General features: G+C 37.5%; 1 protein-coding gene across 1 annotated transcript in view; it reads left to right on the top strand.

The window, feature by feature from the left end:
• Nucleotides 1-13,117, top strand: part of LOC114659761 (E3 ubiquitin-protein ligase Itchy-like) — a 64,421-nt gene that overhangs the window by 39,011 nt on the left and 12,293 nt on the right. Inside the window, exons 13-17 of the mRNA XM_028812402.2 lie at nucleotides 1,086-1,214; nucleotides 5,711-5,783; nucleotides 7,687-7,758; nucleotides 9,142-9,230; nucleotides 11,679-11,838. Coding sequence (XP_028668235.1) covers nucleotides 1,086-1,214; nucleotides 5,711-5,783; nucleotides 7,687-7,758; nucleotides 9,142-9,230; nucleotides 11,679-11,838 — 523 coding nt within the window. The remainder of the gene's footprint in view (nucleotides 1-1,085; nucleotides 1,215-5,710; nucleotides 5,784-7,686; nucleotides 7,759-9,141; nucleotides 9,231-11,678; nucleotides 11,839-13,117) is intronic.

The following is a 13,117-nucleotide window of genomic DNA, read 5'->3' as shown; positions in this document are numbered from 1 at the left end:
TGGAAAATGTATCTGTAGGCTAATCCCCAGCCACTCAGTGGGATTCAGATAAAAAAAGTGCTGATCTTGAGTTTTGCCTGTTGTTCAGTTCATTTTATATATACTGTATGTATATATGTATATGTATGTATGTATGTGTGTATATATATATATATATATATATATATATATATATATAATGTGTGTGTCTGTTTCAGCATCACTTCGGAACGGCTGGAGCAATTTTCATGACACTTGGTACACATGTTTCTCATTGGTCGACTAAAAATACTGTAGGGTGAAATCAACCCTAACCCATCCCCTTCTGGGTAGGGTGGGGGGGTGATCTTGCGATCTTGTATGCATGTTATCATCCAGTTGACACTTGAAATGACCACCAGAGGGCGAACTGGAGGTGACTGCCAGCATTCTTTATGTCTGAGCACCCCCACTGCCCGGGCGCCTGCTGCTTTTGAAATTAAATAGAGTTGGCCGGTTCTGAGCATCAGCTGGATGATAACATACATGCAAGACCGCAAGACAAGCACATTAGTGAGTCTTCATTGTTTGTTAATTTATTTTTATTGTTAAAGTTGTGGGGGTTTTTTTATTATATTTTTCTCAAACAGTTAAAAAAAAAAAAAAAACAGTTTATTCCCGGACAACACTGGGTATTTCAGCTAGTATAACTATAATAAAGGACCCCCTCATATTCGTCTGAGTAAACTTTACTTCCTTTTAACCCTTGTGAATCCTTCTGTATTTTAGTTTTGTTCCAGCATGACTGCTGTTCTCTTATTGTGCCCTAACAGTAGTAGCTCCTAGCTTTCAGTGCATTTCACCAAGTTATCGGGTATCTTGTGTAAGGTGTAGAGTTCTAGCTGGTTGGAATGCAAGTGAATGTCCAAACCCCTGTTCACTCACCTCTTTAAAATGTATGATGCTGACACACAGTGTGTCAACATGCCAAGCTCCTGGGTACCAGCTGTTAATGAGGTATAATTTAGTTTAAATTTGCATATGCATGTTGCTCTTTTTTGGGAACACATGTCTTAGCATTTAATTAGGAAAAACCTGGACTAAGATTGCCCTGCTGCTTTTTGTAGGCTTTTGAATGAAAAACCATTGCCAGAGGGATGGGAGATGAGATTCACAGTTGATGGAATCCCATACTTTGTGGATCATAATAAGAGAACTACAACGTATATTGACCCAAGGACTGGAAAATCATCACTGTGAGTACAAAGTTAAGCAAAAACTTGGTGTTGTGTTATGTAAAAATATTTATATATAGATAAAATCTGTCAAAATGTTGGTTAGTTCAAATATGTTGTAACAATTCGTCTCGAGCTCTAACATGAGACGATTGTTACCACTAATCTGTCCTAGGTGACGGCAGATGATAAAAGGATAGGCCAATATCACACCCCAATAAATTTCCCGTATACAGTAATCCCTCGCTATATCGCGCTTAGACTTTCGCGGCTTCACTCTATCGCGGATTTTATATGTAAGCATATTTAAATATATATCGCAGATTTTTTGCTGGTTCGCGGATTTCTGCGGACAATGGGTCTTTTAATTTCTGATACATGCTTCCTCAGTTGGTTTGCCCAGTTGATTTCATACAAGGGACGCTATTGGAAGATGGCTGAGAAGCTACCCAACCAGAGCGCGTATTACGTATTAAATAAAACTCCTCAAATATATTGTGAGCACGGGGGCTGTTCGCACCCCTAGAGGATACGGCCGCTCCTCAAAAAAACGCTGAAAGATTACCTTCACATTGCTCTCTTCCTTGCTGGGCTTACATATGGCTGCTTTCTCAAGCAATATGCTTCCTGCACTGTGCTTCGCATACTTAAAAGATAAAACAGCACGTATTGATTTTTGATTGTTTGCTTTCCTCTCTCTCTCTCTCTTGCTCTGACATTCTCTGCCCCTGACGGAGGGGGTGTGAGCAGGGGGGCTGTTCGCACACCTAGACAATACGGATGCTAGTCTAAAAATGCTGAAAGATTACCTTCACGTTGCTCCCTCCTGTGCAGCTGCTTTGTCAAGCGACATGCTTCCCGCTCGGTGCTTCGCATACTTAAAAGCTCGAAGGGCACAAATTGATTTTTGATTGTTTGTTTTTCTCTGTCTCTCTCTCTCTCTCTCTCTCTGACATTCTGTGCTCCTGACGGAGGGGGTGTGAGCAGAGGGGCTGTTCGCACACTGGCATAGAGGACACGGACGCTCCTCTAAAAAATGGTGAAAGTCTACCTTTACATTGTACATCCTTGCAGCTGCTTTGTCCGGCGGTGCTTCGCATACTTAAAAGCCAAACAGCCCTATTGATTTTTGTTTGCTTTTTTCTCTCTCTCTCTCTCTGACATTCTCTGCTCCTGACGCGCACTCCTTTGAAGAGGAAGATATGTTTGCATTCTTTTAATTGTGAGACGGAACTGTCATCTCCGTCTTGTCATGGAGCACAGTTTAAACTTTTGAAAAAGAGACCAATGTTTGTTTGCATTGTTTGTATAAAGTTCCTGTCTCTCTACAACCTCCTGTGTTTCTGTGCAAATCTGTGACCCAAGCATGACAATATAAAAATAACCAAATAAACATATGGTTTCTACTTTGCGGATTTTCACCTTTCGCGGGGGGGTCTGGAACGCAACCCCCGCGATAGAGGAGGGATTACTGTACCCTTTATTCTACACAAAACAGTCCCTTAATACCAATGCATTTATAGCCCACAAAAACTATAGTCAATATCTATCATCACATTACATAAAATAAACAACAAAAAAAATACAATCCCTTACACATGCACCCCCCAACCCTAAATAACCCTTATATTGCAGCACCACAAATATATACATATATACTGTACACAATAACAATATTCATTCCCCCAGTTCCCCTTCCAGAGATGATAAATAGATCCACAGTTGTCCACTGTTCTGCCCCGCAACTGCCGGCAGGCCAAATGAGGAGTCGTGAAAATTGCGGACTACTAGCACAATCACCTGTTCGTCATAAAAGACATACAGTCAGTCTTGCGTCATGATACAATATAGTAAGTCCTTAGAAATAGCTCACCCGAGTCCGTAGGAATTAGCGGAACGTTCGATTCCCCGATCAAAAGAAGACCTTCCACCTTCTGAGAGGACTGTAGGAGCTCCTAGACTTCTTACATGGCCCATGTAGTAGCTGATCTGTTTTTACATATCCAATGCTCTTTTTTTTGTCTTTTTTCCGCCTCTTCCCCTTCTCTCTTTAAAATGGCGCGCTTTATTCAAATGACTCCCCGAAAAAAACAGTAAAACCGGAAGTTCCACCTCTGGGGCACCGCTGTCAATCTCTGGATGTAAGAATGTTCCCCACAACACCTGATCGACAGCAGAAAACATATTATGTTTATGTGGCAGCGCTACAATGTACTGAGCAGTTCCCATCAAAGATTAAATACTTGGTAAAAAGCTATGATATTTTTGATTCAGCCTGATGGAGAACCCACTGATAAAATGAAATGTACTTCTGCACATGTAAATGCAATTCAAAGAAAGTAAATGTATTGACTTCCTCTCTGTTAATTCTGTTGCGTACGAGATGTATGCAGTTTTTAGATAGTCATTAAATAGATCATATTGAAGCAGGTCTGATCAAATTGAGGTGCATCTTTACTCCATTCTGTAAAAGAATGAAAACTGCACATGGAAAGTCATTTTAACATCACAACAGAGATATGTTGACTTAAAAATGCAGATTCATTCTTTGTTTTATTTATTTAGGTGAGGCACAAATATATAAAGATTATTTCAGTGACAGAAAAAATGAAAGGAAGGCTAGAGACCCTATAGCCTGAGTCACTCCTGCTGATGGCTATATTGACAAAAAATTGCATGTTTAACCTTTTTATCATTTTTCAGAGTGGAAGTAGCCTTCAGTTGTTCTTTTTTTTTTTAAGGGGCATATTGTCACTGTCCTTCACTCTCACATTACAGATATTTATTCTATCACATAACAAAAATTTGAGCATCATCATTTTCTTGTAGTTTTTTTTTTTTTATAAATTAAAATAAAGCTGTCGAGCATAAACTAAATTTTCCTTGTACCATCCTTCACTTCTCTGATTTTCTCTAAATATTCCCACTAGCATTGTACAGTATGGTTAACTTCATAGATTATGATATTTTAGTAGTCAACATGTATGCCTTTCAGGGTACGGCGGTGGTAGCAGCCAGCATGTAATAATTGTTCCCACCTGAAGACCTTCCTTTTTCACTTGGTTTCGTTTTAGTAATTTACAATGCATTGTTAATTCACAGCACTATTTTTTGCTCATGTGCTAGACTAGGAAGCAAGGGTGTTCTAAATTAGCATTGGAAAGGGGTGAACCTAAAGCCAGAGCATCACACTGTTGTTACAATATGAATAAATTAAATACATTTCATATCCTTAGGTACATAAGAGTTTTAAGAATCAAGAATTGAACATGATTGCATGCTGTTTGTGATATTGAGCCACATAATAATACTTGGGTCTAATGTACTGGAAAACACAATCTATCCCACCATGATATGCCTTTTATGTCTTTTGTTCAGTATCTTTCCTTTGCTTGCAGAAATGAGTCTTTACATTATTTCATAAACATTTAAACAGTCCAGCTGTGTCTCTTAGTTATCAGTTAGTTCAATTATAGTTTAATTGAACATCTACAGTATATACTCATTTGTTCTTCACAAACTCTTGTTCAAAATTGAAAAGATTGAGGTGATATGTGCAGCAGCTATGATTCATTCTGTAGTATTTGTGGTTTGAATGCACTGCTATCAAGATTGTCCTTGGCATCTTTTGTTGGAAGTAATTGGTTACAACAAATAGAAGAATAGTCTGTCAGTTTGCATAATCAGCCTTTGGCAGTCAGCCTAGCATGACTAATTAGAAAAAAATATTACTTACTGTAGCATAAATCTGAGTTCTGAGTAAAATGTTAATCATATAAATAATTATTTTCAAATAGTATCATGGGAAGTGGGCACACTTAAATCTTAATACATGTTGGTTAAATGAATTGGGCACTCAAAATTGAACATCTATAACCAAATATCAAAGTCTAAAGGTGTGAATGTGCCCTTAGATGAACAGATGGACTTCCGGAACCCGTACCTGCTTTGTATGAGATTGCCAGGTAAGGTTTCACATACTACCTCCAAGAGAGCCAGTACTGGAACTAATGATTAAATAATAAGAAGGCACTGAATACTGAAAAAAAAAATGTTTTTGGTTCTGTTAGCCTTTTTATGGCCACTTTTATAGAATTGAGGAAAATGTACCTTCTGCCTTACCCACAAGTGACACATAGCAACCAAGCTCCTGATTGGTGTCATTTGATATAATAAATATGAAATAACACAAAGGTCCCTTTTAATTCACTGTGTGTGATTGTGTATGCACGCTTCTGTTTATGTGTGCCGTTTGATAAACATGCACACCTTGGACAGTAGATCTCTATTTTGAGCCTAATACTGTTAATATAAACTACAGCTGTATCACATATTTAAGATATTTAGATTAATTCTGATTGTTTTTATTTGTTTGTCTTACCCGTATAAAAGTGTGGCTTCAGTGTATTTTCTGGTGAAGGAAATGGCAAACAAATGGGTTTCTCGCTGCTGCTATAAACCTCTTGTTTAGTGGGCTTGACAGGTAAATGAATGTTTACTCTGTTTTTTCTATCCAGGGAGAATGGACCACAAATTACATATGTTCGGGACTTCAAAGCAAAAGTACAGTACTTCAGATTCTGGTGTCAGGTAATTTTATTTCGTTGCTTAGGGTGCCTCACCGGCAGTTACAGTCTGCACAACAGAAGGCTTCTGACAGTAGTCGATATCATAAATACTCATGACAATGGATGTACATGAGCAAATGCCATTTTCTATCATTTCAGTTTATATGCAGTGTTAGATGCAAGATATCTAAGAGTTACCAGAGAGCTAGCTTATTAAAAATCACCTAGGAACTGTGTTTAGCTCTGTGGGTAGATACTTGGCTCTGATATCAAATGTCTGGTTAAAATTTAACCCAACAGGAAATTCTACCTTAAAGTGTTGCTGCAATTGCAGTGTTCATAGCAAAATGTACCACTTTATCAAATGGCTGAATGAAAATCAAGTGCTGCACATATTCTAGCAACAGAATAGTCACCGTAGAACATGGATGAGATAGACTTGGAGAGCCTGAGTTGTTGAAGGCTTTTGCTGTAGTTTCTTAACACTAGAATTACCAGAGCCTATGAAAAAACTTGTAGATCCGTCCCACCTTAAATCCTTTCGCACCTCTCCATCAGCGTCTTTTGTCCTGTAAATGTGTCGATAAGCAGCAAGCAGCCTGCTATCACATCCCCCACCGCTGCACAGTTTTCTCAGCTCAAGTCTGTTTACCTGCATGTCAGTTGCTTAGAGTTGTACAGAGTGAGGAGTCAAGCAAAATGACACCTTTTATAAATTCTATATCGTTATTTGGAACATATGCATTTCATGTTTGGATATTTGGCTTCACACATTAAACACTTCATGTCTACATTTTGTCAATTATTACTAAAACATGAAAAACTTTTGTTTTAACGATGTGTTTACTGTACATAGATTGTTGTAGACACGGAGCACACATGAAATGCATGTGTTCCAAATAACGATATAGTATTTATAAAAGGTGTCATTTTGCTTGACTTCTCACTCTGTACAACTCTAAGCAACTGACATGCAGGTAAACAGACAAGCTGAGAAAACTGTGCGGCAGTGGGGGATGTGATAGCAGGCTGCTTGGTGCTTATCAACACATTTAAAGGACAAAAGACGCTGATGGAGAGGTGCGAAGCGATTTAAGGTGGGACTGATCTACGAGTTTTTTCGTAGGCTCTGGTAATTCTAATGTTAATTTAATGTCAGCCATGTTGTTAACTGGACTCATTATTTAGTGAGATAGCTTACACTGGTTAACTGTCTGCTGTCTTTGAAATTATTAGTGGTGATTGTTACTTCTTGAAACATGGCAAGATGCTGCTGATATGAGTTCTAGTCAACAGGTGTCTGTTAATTTTAAGTCATATAAATTCAATATTGTGTCATTTTTACGTACAAGAAGAAACATCAAGGGAGACAAAAATAAATTCCATTTTATGCACAATTTATATTCATAATGAAGTAGCTGCTTTATTAAAATATTAAGAGGAAAATTTATTCAAAAACTTGAGTTGGGGTGGGGATTAGGAAGCTCTAATAATGCCAGTTGACTTTTCTCAGAAAAGTTAAACATAGGCTGGGTGGAATTTCTGACACTGAAGGATTGGGATAGAGTTGAAGTTAGTACAGGAGTACAAATACAGGGAACATTCTATCTGTTTAAATTGCATTTTTCATAAACCAGAATAACTGGATACTAATTAAGAAACCGGTCAGAACAAAATCCTGTAGCTACTATGGTCTTCCAAGACCAAAAGTCCCCATCACATCTACATTATCTTCTGCATTACTAGTGACATAGTAAAGCAAAAAGAAAATAGGCTGTAGCCTCAAATTTTATTGTCTCTTTCCTTTACTTGTACTTTGAGATTGGAGGTCAATGGTCGAGTAACACTTTCTCCTATACTACAAGTTAATGTAACAATGTTTTAAATGATTAATTCCATAGTTTTAAAATGTTTCTTTTTTGCAGCAACTTATGATGCCTCAACACATTAAGATCACAGTTTCTAGAAAAACCTTGTTTGAAGATTCTTTTCAACAGGTTAGTACTCCCTCTATTTTACTAGAATGACATCAGCTAGGGTGCTTTCTACGAGCTGTTTGCATGTAGGGTTCATTGCGTAGTTCATATGTCCATCCTCCAGACATGCTTAGTGATAGTGTGTGTGTGTCTTGGGATAGTTTTTTCATTAGTGTTACTTTCCTTTTATCATCAATTTCCTTTTTTTTCTACATATACTGTATTTGCTGAATCAATCATTAGATTGGTACAGCTATTGCATTCAGGCCTTTAAGCTTCTGTTTACAAGAGCATTGGAAAAGCTTACAGTGGCAGGAGCCAGTGGACAATTGGACTAAATGTTACAATATTGTCTATATGCATTGCGCATCAGAAGTGCTTACATGAAAACTTTGCTGATTAACTAACTGATTTAATCAATAATTGTTTTCCTCAAACCACATATGAATATAGTAGACGCCAGAGAAAAGAGCAATTTTAAGAATTACTTTTCATATACCTGTTGTTGTTTTATAATTGTCCTATTGTTTGCATTGATTTAACTTTTCTGTTTAGTTGGCTTTTACAGTTGCAATTACCATCAGATGTTTTACTAAGGCCTGGAAGCATAACATTGTAAACTATTTCTTCTACAGAAAGAACAGAAGTTGTTCAGTTTTTGGTTAAGAGAAAAACATGAATAAATTCACTGTATCCCCCAAGTCCTTTTCATATATATGACCTGGAAATTAATAGATTAACTAATTAGTTAATTTTTTGGCATTTGAATTGCTCACACAAACCAGGGGGACTTGGATGTTCCCTGGTTTAGTACCATTCCCTCTTTAGATTTTCCTGCAGGAAGGAGGGGACTTCTAAAAGCTGTGGAAAGAGTTCTAGCCTACCAATTATGCAGTGTTTTATCTAAAAGCAAATGCATCATTGAGCAGCGGTTGTTTGTTTAATTATTATCCCTGGGATAATATCCCTAGGTAATGACCAGGCAAATTTCCAAGTAAACCTTCCTGAAATTGTTAACTCTGGCTTTTTTTTCACAAATTTGCTCAGCCTGATAATTTACCGAGAAATTCCTGGGGTGGTCAGAATTTTTGGAAAAAAAAAAAAACCTCAAGTCTGACAGATTGAACCAGTTATTGACTTCCAGCACACCTCCAATTTTATTGTCTCTTTCCTTTACTTGTACTTTGAGATTGGAGGTCAATGGTCGAGTAACACTTTCTCCTATACTACAAGTTGTGAGAAGCGTTTACATTTTTGGCACTCAGTTTATTATTTTGACCAATTGTATTTAATAATATATTCTTTGCTTTTAGTGCTTTCTCCCTTGAGCCCCTCCATGGCTGTTCATCCTTTTGAGCAGATGTTTAAAGTGCTTATGTTTGCATATGTTTGAATTCATTTCAGATAATGAGCTTTAATGCACAAGACCTTCGCCGAAGATTGTGGATTATTTTTCCAGGGGAAGAAGGGCTTGATTATGGCGGTGTTGCAAGGTCAGTAATTTTAATTTCTTATCTTTTATTAACTTGAAATCAAAGCATAGTTCTTTTAATAGAATTACAGATTTTGACATGGCCATGTAACTGCTGATTACACAGAAATAATTCCATTATAAAAGTGGCTGTTGCTGTTTTGTTCAGCAGGCTCAAACCACAGTTGCACCTTAAGGGGATTTGACTCCTACTGGTTAGTTAAACTGATTTTTTTTTTGTCTGTGTCTTTCTTTTCTATAAGGCAAAGACCCCCAAAGGGTTTATTTATTTATTTATTTATTATGTAAGAGTGGCCTCTGTTTCAGCTTACAAAATACTTTTCTGCATACCAGAGTAGTGAAAACGTACCTTTATATACTCCAGTAGTTGTAGGACATTTATCATATAAAGAATATCCAGAGTGTCACCATATAAAGAATATTTTATGCAGATGTTTACTGATCACAATGCAATATTAAATTGAATTATTGTACAAAATTATTTGAGCCTGACCTATTAAAAAAACACAACTTAAACTAAACAAGTTTTATTTTTGAATTTTAAGTCTCATAACTTTACCACTCAATTAAAGCATTGTATATTCAATCTTCTGTTACTGACTTTTAAGTTTTTGTCGTTGGCATAGCATGTCCAGTGTATGTAGGCAGCCCTACAGATTATGAAAGAGGTGGTAGTTACAAGGGGACGGGTCTGCAGAAAGGAATGAGTGTTCAGATCCACAGTTTTGCAGAGCGGCCTTTGTAACCTGTGTAGTGCAAGTAGGGGCCTTGTTTTAAAGCAGAAGAGGGGTAGTTAACAGTCTTCTCCATGGCTTTCCCTGATTGACTGCTGTGAATTCCAAATCAAATCAGTGTAACATGACTTGTTATACGTAACCCATGTGGACTACACATGTAAACTTATGCACATGATCTTTCCAGTAGTGCCATGAACACTGTATTTGTGTTTTGTTGGACAGTCACCTCACTTTTCACTTGTTATGTGGGCTGTGGGTCCTAGTGATGCATTCAAGTTTCGTCCACAGTTTACAAAATGATTCTTAAATTTCTCCCTATCCAAGTTTATTAGCTCAAGATTGACCTTGAAACATTGCATTACGTGGTGCTTCATTTCAGGAGTCAACATTCTGGAGTGAGACCCACGTGTACAGACCTTACTCAAGTTTAACTTTCGTGAAGAATAATCTGACTCATACCTAATCCATATACAGTAGTGTCAGCTGTCATGAACACCGTCACTGTTTAATCCCACAATAAAATTTGCTTCATGATGGTAACATTTTCTTCTGTCGTTAATGTCAAAAGCTGGACAGACCTGGGGGCATCTTTAAGAAATACACTGCTACAGCAGAATTCTAAAGCACACCTCTCGACTGTGGCATATGATATGGACTGGTCTTAGTACACATTGACTAGGCAAGAATATTGTTAGAAATCCAGTGATAGCATATATCGTTAGTTTGTGGTTCTTGGCATCAGTGTTGACTTGTATTTTAAACCACACATCTTAGACGATTGTAATTTGCATGCTTTAATATGCGAGAGCTAATCTTCAGCTCTAAAATTGTCTTTTTCAGTTCAGGTTCAAAATATTTTATTCACTCCAGTTATTTTTTTTTTTGTCGAAGATTGTACATGTTTTTACTTTTTTTAAGAAAGTTTTATTTTTTTAGCAACACTAACCAAACACCAAGAAAAAAATTCAAACAATAAATAGCTTGACTGTAATTAAAATGAAAATAAATAAAATTGCATTTTCATTAAAAAATATATACATTTTGCAGTAATTTATTCAAGTATATTGTTTTGTATTAAACATTTTTTCACATGTGACAAATATTCTTCACTATTGTCCACCTATATATAGTCTACCAGCACATCCCTGTAAAGAGGCCCTTCATACATGTTGTGTGTGGAGTGGACACTGTGACACTTGAAACACGTCGGACTGAATATTATTTTTTGAGATTTGTATTTCAACTTTTAAAACATAATCTTTCTTTATTGACTTTCTGCTTGGCAAGTACAGTATAACATAGTGACAGAGCAAAAGGAAAAAGAGAGCTCATACCACAGTAATGTTGTGTAAAGTTAGGGCAGCAGGATTCAGTGTCCTCTTCTCTGTGCTGGCTGTTCAGAGATGATCAGGATCCTGGGATTTCTTTAGAGAATGGCTTTTGTGTGTTCATGTGTGGGCCCTCCAATCAGCTGGAACCCTTTTTAGGGCTGTTTCCAATCTTTCACCCTGTGTTAAAGGGATAGGCTCCAGCCTCCCACCATCCCTACAGTCTGATTCTTAGAGTTGGTAAGTAAGTGATGGTACATTGTTTGAAACCATTAAAAGTTGATTAAACACTATTATTTTTTGTTTTGAATCCAGCATGTTTACTTATTTTGTAATTGTTTTCAAATATAGTTACCCCTTTTTGCTGAAATTTTCTACTTCTAGAGAGTGGTTTTTCCTTCTGTCACATGAAGTTTTGAACCCCATGTACTGCTTGTTTGAATACGCCGGAAAGGACAACTACTGCCTGCAGATTAACCCTGCTTCTTATATCAATCCTGACCATTTGAAGTATTTCAGGTTTATTGGCAGGTTTATCGCCATGGTAAGTAACCGATTGTTTTTAAATTTGCTCCCTTAGCCTAATTCATCGTTCGCCTTAAATCTTACATTTTATATATGTGTGTGTGTGTATGTGTATATATATATATATATATATATATATATATATATATATATAAATAATCTTCTGATTCATCCTGCTTTCTGCTCAAAAGCGGCCCCGCCCACACGCAGCTGACACGGCATTTCTCGATTGCTATTCGTCCTCTTCCAAACCCTTCTCCATGCTGCCTGTGGCCTCCCATACACCCCAACGCCGCTTTTCTCAATTCCTATATCTCCTTCGGACTACCGCATTCCATGCTCCTCTCTCATGACCCCAATGGTGTCACGTCACCACCCTATATCTAGCCTGACCGTGTGACCTTTCACTTCAGCCATGTGTCCGCCTGGGAGTCTTTTCCGTAGCCTGCTACAGAAAGGTACTCTGTCGACCATTGGCATTGGTTTCGCTCCTTCGTATTTTCGTTATACTGCGACGGTTGTTTCCTAAGCCTTTGTTATAAAATGAACGACAATATCTTCTCTGTCGACGGGTTTTTGTACAACGTTCTCTCTATTCTGGGATCCAGCAACTGCCTGTTCCTATCAGTGGGTTATTTCTTGACACAAACGGTTGACAAAGGCAATGCACTCTCACTATGACATAGCGCAGTAGATTTCTGAAACAATCTTCATTCTCAGAATCTCTCTCCTTCCTTCCGATACCAATCTCCCTTTTAAGTTTAAACGCACACAATTCCCACTCAGACTCGCCGTCTCCATGACTATCAACAAGTCCCAAGGACAAATGTTTGCAAAGATTTGTGTTAATCTACAACAACCAGTCTTCAGCCACAGTCAGTTGTACGTGGCTTTTTCTAGGGTTGGATCTTTCGACTCATTACCTGTCGTCTCCACCAAAACACCTATTCACAACTGCGTCTTTCAAGAAGTATTTATTTCTTCTTGATTTCAGAATTCCTTTCTCACCGTTTTCCGTTCCTATTCGTACACCGCCGTATGCTACGGCAGGCGTCGGCTAGTATAAAATATAGTGCCTTCTAGTGGCAGAAAGTACCCATTCCATCACTTACTAAGGCTTTTTTATTTTTTTGAAGTGACGCTTGCATAGCTTATACTGGCTTCTCTAGATATTTGTATATGATGTGGTAAAGTCTGTAAGCATATCCTTTATGTTAATTCAATTTTAAATAAATTAACAGGTTTTAAACATCAATGTGTACTTAATTGAGTTTACATCCTCCAGTAGATTTCATTGT

Source organism: Erpetoichthys calabaricus, chromosome 10 (assembly GCF_900747795.2).
Source record: "Erpetoichthys calabaricus chromosome 10, fErpCal1.3, whole genome shotgun sequence".
Taxonomy (NCBI): domain Eukaryota; kingdom Metazoa; phylum Chordata; class Cladistia; order Polypteriformes; family Polypteridae; genus Erpetoichthys; species Erpetoichthys calabaricus.
This window is presented reverse-complemented; position numbering and strand designations above follow the sequence as displayed.